Consider the following 18774-nt stretch of genomic DNA (forward strand, 5'->3'; position numbering starts at 1 on the left):
GAAAACTGCTTTGATGCCCCAGTGCCACCTGCGTGGGTGAGTTTATCCTGACCCTGTGTGGGCGAGTTTATCCCCGGGGAGGACAGGCAGGGACTGCCCTGCATCACTCAGCCCTCCCACTGCCACGCTCCATCCCTCCAAACGCCAGCTCTGAGGGGCCACATCCACCACCGTGTGCTGCTGCTCCCCTGCCAGGGTTCTGCAAGTCAGAGCTGATGTCTGCAGCAGCACGAGGCTCCCTGAGGTGCTCCAGGACATGCGGAGAGCAGCTCAGATTTTCGGTAATAACTTACACAGGGAAAGAAAGCTTCCAGTGCCTGGTGCCTCTGTGCCGCGGGTTAAACCAGGACACTCAGAAGCTGCAGCAGTAACAAGAGGGCGCTAAAACCCCAAAAGTTTGGGTTTGTCGTATTTTTATAATTTTAAAAGCTTTTACAAACACGAAACGTGGGTCTGGCTGAGCCCCAATTATAGAACCACTTAATGAAGCAGCCTACCCACAGACCAGAAGCACCACAGGGCTGTGGGAAGCATTAGCTGCAAACAGCAGTGGATGTTCATCAAAAGCTCCAAGGAAACTCCCTCCTCTGGCCAGTGCAGGAGGGGGAGAGAGAGAGAGATGGGGAAACGTGGCCCCAGACCCTCACCCTACCCAGGCAGGAGCACGGCAGCGTGCCCACAGCACTGGCACGGCACTCCAAGCACGGCGTTAGTTGCCTGGCACGGGGGAGAGAGGAGGGTGCAGGGGACTGCTGCTGCACCAGCCTTAGAAAAACATCAGAGCACAGTGTAGGCAGAATACAAGGAGCAGCTCAGTCCTTCTCGGCTTCACGGGAAAAGGAAAGTCTGCAGAGAATTCCCTCCGCTCCCCAAAGTGGTAAACATTGATTTAAACTTCTCATTAGTTCAGCACAACCTGAGCAATGAGCGTAGCACCGGCGATTGTGCTGTGCCACTTACAGCGGGCATTTGCCGGCTCGTCCAGGCAGCAGCTCCCCCAGGCTTTCCGGATACTTTTCCATTAATGAATAATTTGCACAGCGATTATAGAGGGAAACCGAAAGAGCCATCACCCTGTGCACTGCCTGGAGCCCAGGGAAGGCCTGGCCAGAGTATTTCTGTATCAGCACAGGGGGTAGCTGATGGTGCTGGAGCTGTGTGCTCACAATGGGGAACCCCCGACCCGGGGAGCTTATCTGGGATGCAGGAGAGGGGAGGACGCACCACAGTGGGAGAGAAGAGATCAGTACCCAGGATGTCCAGCCAGGAGGACAAAGCTGGTGGGAACAGGAGGCAGGTCCCAGACAGCCACGAGTGCTGGGGGAGCAAGAGAGCATCGGTGCCACCACTGACAGACCTTCACCACCTTCTCTTCCCCATCAGCCAAGGACATATCCCAGCAGGGGTGGTGTCCTCACACAACTCGCTCCATCACAGCATGGGACGTGGCCCAGCAACCACCTTGCCAGAGCCACACAACCCACACCACCCAGCAGTGTCCAGCAAGTCTGTGGCAAATCCAAGATGGACCCACCGAGCAACACTGCCAGTCCACAGACCCTCCGGGGCCCCAGTAGCATCTTCACCCCTTCCAGAGCAGTGCCCAGGGCCCCTCAGCAGCACAGGAGAGGAGCTGGGTCACAGGCACCCACTGTCCCACTGACACTCACCACCTCTCCAGACTGCAAGACTGACAAACAAAATACAAAACCTCCAGACTTCACTGGATTTACACACAGAATCTCAGCGCCAGCCTGGCCTGCTGATTCTCACCCCCGTTACCCCCAAGGCAGAGCTGGTGCCCTGTGAGTTGCCCCATGCACACCTCAGCCCCCTGATCTCACAGCGAGCGCGTCACCGTGTTTGTTGTGATCTCCCAGTGCCTGATTCACTTGAGGCTTTCAGGAGAACAGACTGTGGGACACGCACAAACGCACGTCCTGCAGTGGGTGGACATGGCTGCACTCCACTGCACCAGCTGGAGCCCAGCTCCCAGGAAAGCATCCTCCCCACACAGAGCCAGCTCCCAGCACCATGCAGCCCACGGCAAATCACTACATGAGAGAAGAGCCAGGTACTCACTTGATCTTCAGGCTAGCCAGCATTGTCTTGTCGATCCTGGGGAGAGAGCAGAGGAGGGTGTTACTGCAGGGGCTCCAGATGTAGCTGGCAGGGGGTTGGGTACTGGGGGCTGCTGCCAAACACGACCTCAGTATATCCTCTGGAGGTGCCAGCGCTCCAGCTGACACAACAATCACCACAGAAAGACTTCATCGGAAAACAAAATCAATCAAGATTTAACCCAAAATGAAGCCTGGCAGCAAGTAAGAAAAAATCCCCCTAGTTCTTTCCTGGTAGTGACCAGAGCAGAACTGCTGCCTCCCAGTCTGGAATGCCAGAGGTGAGCTGGGCAGGAGAGGAGGGCATCACCTGTGTCCCAGCTCTCTCCAAAGCACAGCTTCCACAAAACATTTACAGATAATGGACCTGTGTCAGCCCTGATGTGCTGGGAAGATCCCATCAAACCCTACAAATGCAACCCGGCCCCAGGCAGACAAAACACAGAGCAGTCCCGTCGCTCCCAGCCCCAGCTGGCTCATGTGGGACCGGCAGCCCCAGTTGCTTCACTCATTTCCCTGGCACTGATAATGAGTGTTCATCTCCTCAGAATCATTGTGGTTACAGTCATATTAATATTAATTAATGAAAATCATAGTAATGTCTCAAAATGCAAAACAATATCTTTTGGCAGAAAATGCTCTGTTATCTGCCACATGGAATCAATTTCACATCTCAAAAAAAGACCAAACAGCAGAATAATACCCCCAACGCCCTCTTGTTTTGCACTGTGATCGCAGAGGACACGGCATGGCCACAGAAGTACAGCTTCCCCCCCACTTGCAGCTTTACCTTCTCCACTCCCCGGCTGGGCTCTGCTGGCACGGGGTGGCTGCACCCGCGGGCGGTGCAGCGGGGCCGGGCCCCTGCGCTCCGTGCCACGGGCTGAGCCTGGCAGGCACTGAGGCAGAGGCACCATTACCTTCCCCAGGGTCCCGCTCTTGCAGCAACATCACACTCATAGAACCCCATGGCCAGGGGAGCTCTGTTCCAGGCATTTCCTCAAACATCAGCTTCCATGCTCTGCTCTAGAGAGTCAGCCCACTGCTGCTCCTAAAAATAAACCTAGGGCACCTGCTATTGTGACTTAATACCTTACAAGCCTGCCCAGACCTTGTTGATCATTAAATGACGTTGAACATCAGAGCATGCTGGGGAGCAGAGTTGTTTCCAAACTCAGTGACAGAGGCAAAGCAGCTCAGGGACAATGGGTGGCTGGGGCAGCTCCCGAGGGACCTGTCCCTGAGTAGAGGCTGTACACGTGGCTCCATCCAGAACCACGGGAAGAAAAAACAGTTGTTGTTATTTGGCCTCTTAAGAGTGAGAAGGGGGAAAAAAGAAACAAACGAAAAAAACCACACAGGAAAGAAACTCCCATGTTTGGGAAACCGCAGTTGCAGTGTGACTATGAGAGCCGTTTGTCGGCCCTGCCCTGCTCTGCTCCGCTCCGGAGAAGGCAAAATGAAACACCCCACAGCCCTGGGGCTCTCCGGCCCTGGGCAGCACCAGCTCCGGGGGCAGCACTCACCATGTGCATCCCCACAGCCAAACTGGGGGCACCACATCTGCCCCCCAAGGTGAACACACTGCTCCGGGACCTCGCTGGCAGCAGATGCAGCTGGTAGAGAGGGAAATAATAGCAATTTCCAGCCCAGCAGAGGCTGGAAATAGCGAGTGCAGCCACAGCAGGAGGCGGCTGGGTGTGCCCAGGCACCTCACACGCAGCCCCACAGGAAGGGTGGGTCGGCCGGGACCGTGAGAAAATGCAGGTGCAGGTACGGGGCTGTGGCAGGTCCCTTCTTTTGCAGTAAACGCCCAGGGCAGGCTCTCCTGGCAGCGCGCAGGGCTTTCCAGGCAGCGTCTTCCCCAGGGACCCGGGGAAAGTGCACGGACCCCTGGGGAGCAACCCCCACAGCTCACGGAGAACGGGGCTCCCCCCGCAGCTCTCACCGTGCAGATACTGACACGGTGTCTAAAGCCCATGTCTTGTTCCCCCAGCCCCAGCTGCAACGGTGGCACAGCCCCCCAAAAGCCAGCAGAGCCACCAGCAGCCGGCACAGCCCCCCCAGCCAGTGCAGCCCCCATTTTCCTGAGTGACTCTCCGGCTCGTGGTTTTCTTTCCCCTGCAACTGCCAAAGCACAGCAAGAAAAAAGCAGAGCAAAGCCCAGCTGGCCCTGAGTGCCCCTGCCAAGGAGGGTCACGGCTCTGCTCCACCGCAGCGGGAAGCCCCTGGGATGCCCCCGGGCAGTCAGGGCCCCAGTGCCACTGCTCACAACTGCGACTGTGGGGCAGACCTGTCCTAGAGCTGCCGTTTGGCCACCACAAAATGAGCCCACATATCATAAAACTTATTTGTACAGAAGTCTATCCACGTGCTCCCTTCCCCTTTCTATGTAAAGAGAACGCAATCCAGCCAAGGCAGCTCTCTTGGCTTCAGCGAGGCGTGCGCTCCATCCCAGGGGACCCTGCCGAAAGCCTCGGCACGCCAGCTGCCCTCCTACAGCCCTCACAGTTACTCAGCATTTCCCCCAGCCAGTCTCAAGCAGCTCCAAGTCCACAGCACCACATTCCCCTCAAAGCCCGGGGGCTGCCATTGTCCAGTCCCAGCCCCCACAGCCACTGTGGAACGAGGAGGGGGCAGAGCAACCTTCGGCCCCAAACACCCAACACCAGCACAGCATCACAGCCCTACAGCACAGACTTGGAACAGGTATAAAACACCTCGGGGAGGAGACCTGAGGGGAGGGCAGAGGGAGAACGGTGTCGTTTTCTTAAGCTGTTTCCCTATAGATTAACACCTGTCAGAGGAAAGGGACAGGAGCAAACAGTCCCGCTGAACTCGGGGTGCAGGCAGCAGCCGTGGTGCTCTGCTGAGGACAAAGCAGGGGTGACTCATGGAGGTGCCAGTGGTGCTGGGAACCTGCCCTGGACCAGGAGGGAGCTTGCTGCACCCCAAGGTGCCAAAGGTGGCTGTAAGCATCGCTGTCTGAGTGCAAGAGGAGCAGGCAGCAGGGCCTCAGCAGCGATAGAAAGGGGCAGGGACAGACACTCTCGCAGGTAATGTGCCCACAGGAGCCCACCAGGAGCCCCCAGGGAGGTCCCCTCGCTGCCCATCACCTGCGGGGCTCACGAGGTTTCGCTGGGCTGAAGTTGTGCCAGGCTTCCTGCGGGCACAGGGGCAAGAAGGTCGTTCCCGACACGCGCATGCTGCGGCTGGCACGGTGGGAAGGGCTCTGCCGGGAGGGCACCGCGCCACAGCGCGGGTGATTCCGGCTCTGAGCCGCGGAGGGAAGGAAAGCTCCTCACACGGCAGCGAGGGAGGGAGGGAAGGGGAAGGCACCCACCAGCCGTAGCCGCCGAAGGAGACGCTGCGCTTCCTCTGGAACATGTTGGTGGCTCGGGGCTGCCAGGGGGCAGCGGCGGTGAGACAGCGGCAGCCGTGTGGGGACGGCCACGGCGGCGCTTCCTGCCGGCGTCGGGCGCTGTGCCGGGGCGGGGGGACCCCAGCAGCTCCCGGTCAGCCGCCCCCGGCGCAGCAGCGCATGCACACGCGTGCACGCAAACACCACTAAAAAAGTCATTTCCTTTTCTTTTCGTGGCCACAGGCTTTTCGCAACCTCACGCTGCAAATATCGTATTTCTCCTAATGGCAGGACCACCGGCAGTGCCGCATGGGCAGCGGGGCTGAGCCATGGACACGGTGTCGCCCACAAACATCGTGGCCTGCGGCTGCCCAGCCACTAAGGCCCGATCCCGAGGGTCACTGGTGGCAGCGTGGTGCTCTGCTTCTTCTTCTCTGTCCCCGAAATGGTAGCGCTGCAGCCACAGCACCAGGCTGGCCCCCTGGTAGGGGAACCTCCACCCACCCCTCCAGTGCCCCTCAGGGGACATCCCACTAAAGGCATCAACCCTCAGCAAGCAAAAACCCCATCACTTCATCTTTCATGGCAAACAGATCCCACCATCCCAGAGCCCAGCAAGGCATCTCACACTAGCTCCCATGCAGCTTGCCTGTGGCACACGGGTTTTCCATCCTCTGGTTCCCCAGCAGCTCTGTAATGCATCTGCAGCCTGACCACCACCCAAACGCCCCCGTCCTTTAACAGCCAGACTTCAGAAATCCCATGGAAATGGAAATGCTGACCTCTAGCTGGGTATGAGCTCCCATCCATCACAAATGCCAAGAAAGCAGATGCTGTTCCGTGCACCATGCTTTGGGCATTGTAGGGCACAGCAGAGCCGTGGGGAGGTGAGCCCGGTTGCAGGAGTGGGCACGGTGCCCAGAGGCTGAGTGTGGTGCCCAGGGGCTGCGCCTGGTGCCCAGGTACCCTCACACCTTTCACCTCCCCAAACCAACCACCTGCACCCACCTGCACCCGCTCAGAGGTGGGCTACACCAGGGGATCACTTCTGCCGGTCCAAGTGAGGAGGAAGGGTGGGAACGCCGAGCACCTCTCGGCAGTGGGGAGGCAGGAGGAGCTGTGCTGTGCTGGGGCCACAGCGCGACACCAGAGCGGAGCCGTGCGCCGCAGCCAGGACGGGAGGAGCTGCCCAGCCACGCGTCCTTTGCCGTGTCCACGGGCTCCAGGAGCCCCCGTCCCAGAGCCACTGCAGTTCAAAGGCCAGAAAAAGCCTCTGACTGCCAAGGTCCGACCAGATTGGCTACAGAACACTCACCTCCTACCCCAGGGATCCAAGCCAACGCCTGCTGCAGATGCACAGCATCTCCTCGCCCTGGCACTCTAGGCAGTGCTGGCTCCTGGGTCAGAGGCAGCTCTAGCCCAGAGTTCTCATCCAAGCACCCAAAAGCTTTAAATTGAGAGACATTTTAATTCTGTCTGATGCATGAAAGAAAGAGGTGGGGGGAGAGAGGGTATAGGGAGCTGGAGACAGAAATCACCCAACTCCAGGGAAAAAACTTGGACTGAAATCCAGCTATTTCAACTCCTACTTTTCTGCCCACAGCCTTAAAGGGATGAAACGATGGAAATTCTTTGAATTTTAGAGCTCTTAAGGACATTATTTAAAAAAAAACCCCACATGCTCCAGGCTTTGAAGCCATAATTCAGGTGCTACAAAATATCTGGAGCAGACATTTGCTTGGAGCACATTTGTTCTGGCCTGCACGATCCATGTCAAAGCTCTGCATCAACAGCAGTGTGACGTTATCTTCTCGCTTCATCTTCCCCCAGGCCATGTCTTCCTTACACTCCTCCCAGCTGATTTCTGCCCAGCTCTGCTGAGCTGCTCACAATTAACATGTCTGAAAATAAAAGCTTCAGGTATGGCCAGGCTCTGCTGCACATTTGGAATGAGACCCAGTGCGGCTGCTCCTGCACAGCCCTGCCTGCAGAGCTGTGGGACAGGGAGGGATAGTGGCTGTGGGAAGCACTGGCCTTAGCTGGTACTATGTCAGGAAAAACTTGGAGACCCCAGAGAAATGGCCAGCTTTGGACCTTTCCCCTTGCAGCACCATCTACTGCATCTTGTTCTGCTGCTTCGGCCCTGCATGAACTCGCAGCTGCCGAAGGTGACACGGAAGCAGGAAGGGTGATGGGGACACGCACAGCACAGCAGGACCTGACTGCCCTTTGCTGGGTGGTCACCCCAGTCAGTAGGTCATAACCACTCCCGCAGCTCTTCCTCATGTCCTGTCCGTGCTAAAGCACAGGGTAGCCCCACACATGCCCCAGGATTTCAGAGCACAAGAGGGCAGGACCCTGGGATGGCCATAGGGAAACATCTCCATTTCCTGCTGCCCAGGAGCGTGCGGGGCAGCCCCCACACAAGCCCACCTCACCCTGCACCAGCACCTGGGGATACCCGTGGCTGGCAGTGGTGGAAGTGGAGTTCTTCCTGCTCCCCATCCCCACACATCTGGCAGCCCCCCAGGGCCACACCAGCCACCACAGATACAGGTGACAAACTGCATTTGAGCCAGGCAAAGGTTAAAAATACACCAAGGACCAACACCAGCTGCCCCGAGGCCACCAGCCGCCCTCGCTCCCGGGTACCACACCACGCCTGCCCAGCACCATCTCACCCGCAAGGGAGTGCCTCCAGAAATAGTCTCTGCAATGACATTTTCTCACTTCCCCTCTTCCCTCCGAAGTATTTCACACAGGCTCAAAAACAAAAGGGAAAAAAAACCCTCCTCTTTCCAGAGCAGGCACAGGCAAATCATAACTGAGCAGCCAAAATTAGGGAACAACACCCTGGGGGAGGACGACTCCTCAGTACCATCTGCACCAGTCTAAATTAACATCTCCCAGGGGCCTCAGCCAGAACCAGGATCCCATTGCTCCGACCCAACCTGGTGAGCAGCCCCTGCTACTGGGAACAGAGCAGCCGCACTGCTGGTGACACCTCAGAGCAGGATTGTGCCCAGCAAGGGCAGCATAATTCTTCCCTTTCTTACTGGGGTAAGAGACTGATTGCATCATTAGTGCTTTAATATTGCCTGCGGCACTCTGAGGGCATTCAGCTTCCTATTATGATTCTAAAGAAGGTTGTGGGCACAGAAATATTAGATTTTGTCCTGGCAGGAAGAACATGCCGTGCACATCATCAGCTTGACCTACAGAGCAAAGGAAAACAGTGTCCAAATTACCTCTGACTCAGTTCGTGGAATATTTTAAACACTGTTTTCTCCCCTTTATGGTACTGCTGAAGTGAAGAGAGAAACTCGATGTCTTAAATGCAGCTTCCCACAAACCCCAGCTTGCTCTCAGGGGTGGCTCTTTACTGCTCAACAGCCTCAGGCCAGAAGGACTGAGAGGGCTCCCTCAGCCACCACGCTGGGGAGGGGAGGCTGTGTCACCCAAGAGGAGAGCTTCAGACAAAGGACAGCAGTGACAGAGACCTTCCCAAGACCAAGGCCATGCACAGCTCAAGCTGCAAACCACGCTGCAGCTCCTCTTCCACGTTGTCGAGGAACCACTGATGGCTCATGGACTCATCCCTATGTCCAAAGTGCTCTGATCACTCCAGCTCATTTCTGTGGAAATGGCTGAAAAACAGATCCTGGAGGAAGCCACCACACGACCTGCAAAACATCACCTCTCAGGTAGTGGTACAGAGGGATACTTACACCCAGATTTGGCAGCACCAGCTTTCCCAACAGCCCAGGAAGCACCCAGCACAGAGGAGGTCCCCACGCCCTGGAGACCACAGCGCAGAGGAGAGAAACCCAGGAAACCAACAGGTGCTGGCTGACAGCCTGGCCCCCGTGCTGGCCAGGTGCCTGTGTCCCCCAAAGCCCCACTGGTCTCCCACCATCACATGAACCAGCTCTTTGCTGCAGGGAGCACAGATCATGTCTCATCACAGCCCTGTATGCAGAAACTCATCACATGGGCTTCCAGGCTCACTGAATTCTTCTCAGCCAACTATGAATTTAAGGTACAGAATTGCTTGTCTTCTCAAGTCCACACATTTTAGAGACCTACCTTGCTAGCAAGGGCATGAAATTCCCCGAAGAGGCTCTCTCTAGGAAAAGCCTGTTCAAGCACACAGATTTTCTGTGCCTGTTTTCTCCACCTTTTCCAACCACCCCCTTCCCATGCAAGTGGAGCCTGAGGGAGGATGCTTCAGGAAAGCAGCAGAGGCTCACATCCACATGCACTCTGCCTCCCCAGGATCCAGCAGGAAGGTTGCTCTGTGCATCCATACAGTGCCCACGTGGGTGCCTTGCACAGGATGCTCCAGAGACAGGGCAGGCATCTCTGCCCCCACCGTGCTCCCCTCTCTGCCTGGTGACATCCCTGCTGCAGGCAGGCGAGCAGCTGCCATGCCAGCACCAGGTCCCTGGGCACTGTCACCATGGCTACCTGCTCATCCACTGCACATCCCACACCGCGGTTCCCAGTCCCCGCTGCATGGACAAGCAGGAGCTCATCGCCCGTTTGCCCAGGCAATGCAGGGGCTGGTGGAGGGAGGATGCACTGGGGCAAACCTCCCACAGAAACCTGTTCCCAGTGGCAGGCTGGCACTGGCAGCTGCGCCAGGAACTGGAGAGCGCTTGGCCCAATTCACACAACAAACACACGGCGGGGGGCGACTGCAGCCAATGAAGAAATTGTGGAGAGACAGAAAAAGAACAGCTTAAACTGAAAAACCAGGGCTGGGAAAATGTGGGGGCGGGATGAAAGCATGGGAATGAGAGAGACCTGAACATGCTTTGGCTGGAAATTAGGATGTTTCTAATCTTCAATACAATCAATCTCTGGAACAGTTTCCTAATAACTGAAATAAAGGAACCAAAAAAAATCCCCAGCCCCTAACTGAGGCTCAGAACATTTGTGAAGATGTTACACAAGATGGTAAAGTCTAGTGGAAGGTGTCCCTGTCCATAGGAGGGGCTTTGGAACTGGATGACCTTTACAGTCCCTCCAACCCAAACCATTCTGTGGTTCTGTGATTCTGTGATGCCCGCAGCAGCAGGGTGCTGGGCTCGCTGACCCAGCAGGTGTCCTTGCCCCTTCCCCTGGTTCCTCCCAGACCCCTTGCCCTGCAGCCCGGCCTCAGCAGCAGACAGGGAATCGGTGGCCGCCCAAGGCTGAGCTGCGCTGGCACAAGGTCAGACCTCAGGGCTCAGGTTTGAAGCCAAACCTGTGCATGGACCTTCTGAATGCTGCAAACAAGGCACACAGGGCTTGGACTTGAGCTTTTCCAAATCTTGCTACCTCTTGCCAGCATCACCTGTATTTTTCAACCATTTTGGGCGGGTTTTGCAAGAGCCGGGCTAAAATCAAATCAGTGAAGAAACAGTCTTTCTGGCATCCAACTTGGAGGCAGATGTTAACTCCAAGCAGGGATTCATCTACCCCCACAAAACTGCAAAACTGTCTGTGGACAACGAGCTGTTTTTAGCTCCTGGAAAAAATGTCTCTCCTCCTGTTGCTGCTGAAGTCCTGTTCCTATTTCCACAGCAGCAGCTAACAACCACCAGAGCATCTGACCAGGTACACAACAGGCAGCAGCAGCAGAGGGCCTCTTTGAGCAGCCCTCAGCACCCTGCTACCATACAGATATGCTTAGGGATGAAGGGAAGGAAGGATGATAAAACAAACAAGCAAGCAAAGAAAAAGACATTTTTGCTGCTATGGTTATCATCCCTAGTGGGAAGAACCAGCAGCAGAGAGAGAACGCAGTATCTGTGAAACGTGGTGTGTGCGAGCGCGAGCCTGCTGCCTGCAATCACACTGCGTGTTGGATCTGAATTTAAACTCTTTGGCATGATTCCAACCCTCAATAAATCGTGCCTTGTGGACAGGTATTATGTCTCTTCTGCTACTAAAACAACAAGCAGTCTTAAACAAAACAGCAGAGCCTAGAGCGTGCAGAAAACGGCAGAACCTGGCAGGATCCATCTCACACCCTGCATTCGCCAGGGATGCAGGCGACATCTCACACAGCCCTCACAGGCTCTGTGGAGCTCCACACCAGGCACACCGGTGCTCTGCCTGTGGGAACGAGCAGGATGAAGGGAAAGGCTCAGCCTGGTGAGCAGACATTGCGCTGCTTCCCTGTCAGGGATGAGCTGCAGCCTCGCACAGGGACAGTGGTGGGGAGGATCACCCCAGTAGACTGGCGTGGGGCAGGCTCAGATGTCCCTTTTCTGTGCAAACACCTGGGGCTCCCCAGCCAAGGAGGGACAAGCAGGACAAAGCCCCTCGCATCCCACCGGGACCCACCACCCCGACCCCCGGGAACAGCAGGCAGAGCCCCGCACGGACTGCTGGAAATCGCCTCCTTGAATGGTCAATATTTAAGAGCGGTGCTGGAGACCTCTTCACCGTCCTCCCATACACGGGTCCCGGTCCACGGGTCCCTAGCCCTAAGCCCCGTACAGCCCCCGGTTCCCGGTCCCGGCCCCAAGCCCCTGGCCCGGCACCGCGGCTCCGAGCGCAGACGGAGGAGCCGAGAGCCGTGGAGGCGCCTCCGCTGCGGGTCCGCCCGCGCTCGGCCGAGTCCCCGCGGGGCTCCCCAGCCAGGAGCACGTACGTACCGAGGATGGAGCCCGCAGCCCCGCGCCGTGCCCGCCGCTCGCCGCCTGCGGATCCCGCCGCGGTGGCGGAGCCGGCCCCGCGCGGGGCGGTGCGGGGCGGTGCGGGGCGGAGTGGGAAAGTGCGGAGCCGTGCGGGGCGGTGCGAGGAGGTGGAGAGCGGTGCGGGGCGGTGCGGGGAGGTGCGGGGCGGTGCGGGGCGGTGCGGGGAGGTGCGAGGCTGTGCGGGGAGGTGCGGGGCTGTGCGGGGAGGTGCGGGGCGGTGCGGGGAGGTGCGGGGCTGTGCGAAGAGGTGCGGGGAGGTGCGAGGCTGTGCGAAGAGGTGCGGGGCGGTGCGGGGAGGTGCGGGGCGGTGCGGGGAGGTGCGGGGCGGTGCGGGGCTGTGCGAAGAGGTGCGGGGAGGTGCGGGGAGGTGCGGGGCTGTGCGGGGAGGTGCGGGGCGGTGCGCACCGGTCCCGCGGCCCCGGGGGCTCCTGCCGCCCTGCCCTGCCCGCAGCCGTGCCCTGCCTGCAGGGGCCTAAAGGCGGTAACACGCCCTCGCCGTGGCTCTCTCCTCATTCCCGTCCCACCGAGCAGGAGCTGGAGCAGCGGCCCGGCCCTCAGCAGCGCCCCGCGGCTGCTCTTGCCCAGAGTTTGCACTTGGGCTGCCTTGGGAGACAAACATTTCATCCCAATAAGAGAGATACAGACACTGCTCATAACTGGCCGCTGGTGTCCCACAGACTCTCCAGACGGCTCCAGGTAACTTCCCAGGGGGAAACTTCCAGGTAACTTTCCCTCTGGAAAATCAAACGAACCCAGTGAAATTACCCCCTCGGGAAATCAAATTAATCTAGTGAAATTAACCCCAACAGCACTTAACATTAATTATAAATGATGTTACACGCATTTCAGCTGCATGTGCCAAATGAAGCATGTGCATCAGGGGTGAGGCTAACACAACCTCTGAAAGCAATTTGCAAAAATTAGTTAAAATCAATAAACAGCACAGTCATTCCAGTTTCTGGAAAGCCTCTCCAGCGGCAGGCAGAGGAATTCCTATCGCAGGAAGCAGATGGCAGCAGTAAGCATGTATGCCATGGCTCCTGCTGAGAACAGCTGGCACCTCCCTCACACTCCTAGAAGTCTCTTCCAGGTGTGAATGTCACCTCCCTCCATCCCCATCCTGCTTGCCCTGCATGAAGAGTACCCACAGCCCTTCCTGTCCCTGGAAATCCAAGTCTTTTGGGCACCCCCTTCCTCTGCAGCCACCCTCCCACTGTTCTCATCTATGCAATTCCAGGCAGGTAAATACTTCGGGACTTTAAGGGCTCTTGGAGCAAAACTGCTCCTGAAATGGAGAGGGAAAAGCTTTTAGTGTCACAGCCACTCAGGGACCCAGCATGTTCCAGAGCTCTTCGCAGGCCGGGGAACAGATGCTGCGCTCTGTGTGTCTGGAGGCCCACGGGGCTTTCATGTTAATGGTGTTTTATCATCAAACACGGGATGGGAACTGACAGCAATGCATATGCATCAGCAGGGAGAGCCCCGGCACATGCCTGGGATGTGGCTCCCAAGGGGAGAGTTTAAGCACCGAACAAAATCGGGGGATCAGAACAGATATTTTCCAATGATCACTGATGGCTGGGGGAAACACAGCCCCTGGCTCCCATCTGGTTTTTAAGTAAATCTCAAGTGTGCTGCACACATAAAGCAGATCCTCAACCAAAAGCACGGGGGGGATTACCAGAAAAGTTTGGGCAGGCAGGTGGTAATTTGTCCTTTCCACTGCTTTAAACTAAACAGCATTTAATGTGGTGTTTGCAGCCCCTGGTGCAACCACTGTGCCTGGAACTTTATTTTAAAGCAAAGCCCAAAATGTTCATGTATCACAGAGCTCCCAGACAGGCTAGGGCTCAGGAGGCCTGTGTCAAAATCATGAGGGCTTGTGAAAGAGCAAGCAGCAGGGGATGTGCCAGTGCTGCCCACAGTCCCCAGCCCTGCGCCCAGCAGCCCCCCTTACCTGCTGGGGGAGCCCAGGTCTGCACGGCTGACGATGCGGTGCTGGTGGGGCGAGTAGAGCCACTGGAAAGCCGTCAGCGTCCTCTCCTCAATGCGAAAGCGGCCTTCTCGCACGTACCTAAAAATAACATCAAGAGAGACTGAAATATTCATCAGCACTGGATTGCGGGGAGGGAGCAGCAGGATGCAGGCAGCGGCTGGCTCGGCAGTGCCGCTCAGAGCCGCACATCCTACACCACCACGTTCCTCGGTGGGAGCAGAAAATTACTTTACAGCCCATCTGCCTGCATCCCTGTGCCACCCCCGTCCCTCAGTGCTCACCAGCCGCTGAGCCCACGGGCACACGGCCATGCCTGGGACAGGGCATCCCTTGAGATCGACCCCCAGAGACAGTCCCTGCACCCTCCGGATGGGTACCTGTGGGGCTACTGCCAGCTGCAGCCCCCGTACAGCCCCCGGCCCACGCAGGGCCCTCAGACCAGACCCACGGGCACCCGTAAGCACCATGTGAAGGAAAGCAAAGAACAAACGTTTCCAAAGCAGCACAGGACATTCCCCTGTAAAGCCCCAGGGGACACAGGTACAGCAGCCCCTGCTCAGCACCAGCATCTTGGAGTACAGCCTGCCCCCAACACCCCCCCACCCCCATCTCAGCCCTGTCCTCAGGCTATCAGTGGCTCCAAGGCCAAGCTAATGCCTTTCTAGCATCACTTCAAATGTCAGGCCAGAGGTTGAGGCTTCTCAAGTAATATTCAAGTGAATTGATGGTTATGAATTTGATTAGAAGAGTATGGGTTCCCTGTTAAGTGAGCAAATTTCTGGTAACTGCAGTTGTTTCCATCTTTTGGAACAAAATCCTGCTGCCTGCTTCCATCCCAGCAGCCAGCTGCACTTCACACACACTCTTCTGAACATGAAATTTCATCAGCAAGTAATTAATAAGTTAAAGCCCCTGTGGTACTGAAGACACACGCACACACAGCTGCAGCATCCATGAACCTCAGCCACGGCTGGGGAGAGCTCATGTCCCTTCCTCTGCATATGGATGCTCCAGGAGGTTCATTCTCAACATGAACTGCAGGGGTCTGCCCACACTGCCTGGATGGGGCCAAGGGCATGTACCACAGTGCCATGAGCTCCCCGCTTGCTGCTGCTGGGCTTTGCCACCTGCCAGAACCCACTCAGCCCAGCACAGCACGGTGGGGTCCTGTGGAGCTGGGGGCAGTGGCGGTGCAGGAACTGTGACTTCCCCCTGCAGCTAAAGGAAACCTGAAAGGCTCCCTGAGCATCCCCAGCACAGAGTGACCTGCCAATTTTCTAGTTAAAAGTAACCAAGCATGGTGCAATGCCAATGCTCCCTGCAGCTCTGGTATACGATAACCCTGCACAGAGCAGAGGCAGGGAAGCCAGCATGACGCTTGGGAAGTGGGGAGTGAGCCAGTGGGGACACAGAACAGCCAGGCCAAGCTGTTCAGGCCAAGCTATAACAGTTTGGGTCTAAGTATGTGAGGGAAAAAAGTGTCCTTGGCTGCAAGGAAGGGGGGAAAGGGAGGGAAAGAGGAAACGAAAAAGCTTCAGTGACTCCCACTCTGCCTACTTGCCCGGGTTTGTGGGGTTCCCTCCCACAGCTGGGGCTCTGGCACCCAGCACCGGCCTGGCTCGGGCTCTGCTCCTGCCCAGGGGCTGCCAGGGCCAGCCCGGGCCCCGTCCCAGCGCTTCCATCTGCATCCCCACGGAGTCATCCAGCCCCAGCCTGGCATCGCCGCAGCGCCCTGCTCAAAAGTCACAAGCTTCGGACGTCACAAACTGCACAATTCAACATAAAAGAAGACAGACAAAGCTTGTTCCCAATGTCAGCCCGTCCCGGCTACTCCGGGCACAGACAGTGGCCTCTTCCAAGCCCCGTCCCCGCACGCCACAGATCGGAGAAGCCTCAGCACTCCACGCGTGCCGCGGGGACTCCCCCGGAGTGAGGGGACCCCGGCATCCCCGGCACGCTGCCGCTCCCACGCTTCCTCCTAAGCGGGCAGGACCCTTTCCCAAGCGCAAAAAGTCTTGGGGATCCGACTCTTCCACCTCTGCCAGCGATGCCCCCTCCCAGCACGGACCCGCCCCCTTCCTGCACCCCCGTGTGTCCCCCTGGCTGGAGCAGCCGCCCCGCCGGGAGCCCCCAGCCGGAACCCCCGCTCCAGCCCGGACCTCGGAGCGCCCCTCGGAGCGCCCCGCAGCGTCCCGGATCCAGGGCGAGCTCCCGTGTCCCCTCAGCCCTACCCGGGGTCCCCCAGCCCGGATTGTCCTCCTCTCCCGGGCTGGGACCATCCCCCACGCCAGAGTCCAGACCCCCTCGCAAGCCGAGCCTCTGCCGGTCTCCCGCTCGGGTCCCCCTTCCCGAGAAAGCCGGGACCCCCCGGACCTGCCGCACTCACCAGCGCACCAGCTCCCACCGCCGCTCCCCCGCCGCCTTGCCCGAGGCCATCCCGGGGGTCCCGCCGGGCGGGGGGGCCGCAGACCCCGCTCGGAGCCGGCGGCGGCTCCTCGGCTGCGGCCGCGGGGCTGGGGCGGCTGCGCCGGTTCTGCGCTCCCGCCCCCTCCGGCGCCCGGGGGGACCCGGCGGGGGCCTGGCCCGGGCAGGTGCGGGGGGGCCGCACCGCTCTGCCCGCTTATGTAAAGCGTTATGCAATGCCCCCACCGGGGCAGCCCCGAGGGGCACACAACGCCCCCGGTACCCCTCCGCGGACCCCGAGTCTCCCACCAACCAGCTGGATCCCATCCCGGGCTCCGGGGAAATGCGCGTTTTCCAGCCTTTTAAACACTTCGAGCGAGTCCGCGGGGAGCATCCCAAAGTGCCTCGGGAACAGCCACCGGGGGAAAGGAACCCCGAAACGGGGCCCTGACATCCTGGCCCCCCCAAGGCCCCCACTCACCCAATCCCTCACAAGTGCACAGAGGTGAAGTGGAGGCCACACCTGCACAGTCTGGGGGCTGGACACCCCCCCCCCCCCGGTTCTGTCACGGTCCTTGCTCGCTCTAAGAGCATCCACCCAACCCACCTGGCAGAACTGTTCTCCTATAAATTCACAGTAAAACCTGCCTGAGCCGGAGCTTCCCTCCCAGAGCCCCTGGGCACTGCAGGGGGCACAGGAAGCAAACCAGACGTGCAGCCCGGTGTTACTTCAAGGAGCTTTAGACCACACTGAAAGCTCTTTTCAAAAAGTGGTGTTCTGGCCCTAAATTCTCACTTCTCTGATCTTTGAGAACTTAATTTCACAGCTCAGCAAACCCAAGTTCTGCATCCACAATCCAACAACTTTTTAAAAGCAAATAGCATTAATTACTCGAGTAAATTCCTATTATTGGTAATTCTGAAGTCCTGCTGTTGTTGGGTGCAAACACATCTGAAGGGCTTTGGTGCTTCCTCGCAGCTGGGGAGCAGAGGTTGCTTAGCCATGCTAGCTGGAGAGGCTGGGGAATTCAGACAAGGATCTCCCAAATCTGGGCAGTGACCTGCCCTCCAGAGGAGCTCTCATCTCCTACAAGTTATGGGCTGAAGGCTGGAAAGAACAACCTGCCCAGAGAGAACCTGTCCACGTGCCAGGTGGGCAGCTGGCAGATGGGATCCCCCCCACGGCAGCCCAGCAGCTTGGCCCTCAGCTGGGTGTGTCTGCTGAAACGGTGGCCAGGAAATCCCTGGTACATTGTATTGGATGGTCAGGCAGCGGCGGGCTCAGAGAGGCCCCGCTCCGCAGAGCCTGACAGCCGCAGTGAAAGGACAGAGAGCTCACGGGGACAGCCGAGCTGGTGCCGCTGCTCCCACCACTCACACTGCCCTGAGCAGAGCGTGGCTGACCCTTCACTGGCACTCACCCCAGCCTTAGCTTCTCTCCAGCCCCTGCACCTGCTGCAGGAGGTCACGGGCAGGGAAGCAGTGATGGGATGGACTTGTGGGATGAGAGAGGGGCCAAGGAGGGGGCATGGAAGAGGCCAAAACTCGGCCTCCTCCCCCTGGAGCCCAGGAGCTGACCCACTCCTGCTTCAGCACAACAATTTTTACAGACCTGGGAGATTTAAAAAAAAAAAAGCAACTTTCATTGAAAAAAAGTTTTAAAACCATGAGAAAAATTAAAAATTGGACTGTTCACATATCACATAAACACTAATGCAGAGGAACAAGTTGCATTGCTTAGCTCAAACAAATATCCCTATGAGTAGATATTTTCCAATCCCAGTGGAAATATTAAGCTAATGTGAAATTTATTAAAACCCTCCAGCTTTTAGTCTTTAGACTTTAAGGAGCTTCTTATTAGGTTCTTCAAAGCAATTAGAAGACACACATACACTACAATTAGGTTGAAAAATAATATCTGAGGCAAAGTTAAACTCATTTTAAAATTAAATGCAAAAATCCCCCTAATAGTTAACTCGGGGGTGGGGGAGGAAAGCTCTGGTCTCAAAGCACTCCCGTAGCCACCCTGGAATGGCACAGAATTCAGATTAACTCCAGTGCACATGGGATGCAGCTCCCATTGGGAATCGGCTGTTTGGTCCAGGAATCTGTCACCACTGAAGGGATCTGGTCTTACCGAGCACAGACCCTTGGCCACATCCAGACCTGCAGGCAGAGGCTCCATCCCTCACTCCTCTGGCAGCC

General features: G+C 57.6%; 1 protein-coding gene across 7 annotated transcripts in view; it reads right to left on the minus strand.

The window, feature by feature from the left end:
- Positions 1 to 18774, minus strand: part of RAP1GAP2 (RAP1 GTPase activating protein 2) — a 58653-nt gene that overhangs the window by 39164 nt on the left and 715 nt on the right. For 3 of the 7 annotated variants that reach the window (XM_048324327.1, XM_048324328.1, XM_048324325.1), the window contains exons 1-3: positions 16553 to 16673; positions 14128 to 14244; positions 2083 to 2118 (exon numbers count right to left, since the gene is read on the minus strand). In XM_048324327.1, coding sequence (XP_048180284.1) covers positions 2083 to 2118; positions 14128 to 14244; positions 16553 to 16602 — 203 coding nt within the window. In that variant the 5' untranslated portion in view covers positions 16603 to 16673. Of the gene's footprint in view, positions 1 to 2082; positions 2119 to 6489; positions 6561 to 12128; positions 12196 to 14127; positions 14245 to 16552; positions 16674 to 18774 lie in introns of those variants that run through there. The other 4 variants (XM_048324326.1, XM_048324331.1, XM_048324332.1 and 1 more) reach the window with 4 other exon arrangements.

The sequence above is a fragment of the Corvus hawaiiensis genome, chromosome 20 (assembly GCF_020740725.1).
Source record: "Corvus hawaiiensis isolate bCorHaw1 chromosome 20, bCorHaw1.pri.cur, whole genome shotgun sequence".
Classification (NCBI taxonomy): Eukaryota; Metazoa; Chordata; class Aves; order Passeriformes; family Corvidae; genus Corvus; species Corvus hawaiiensis.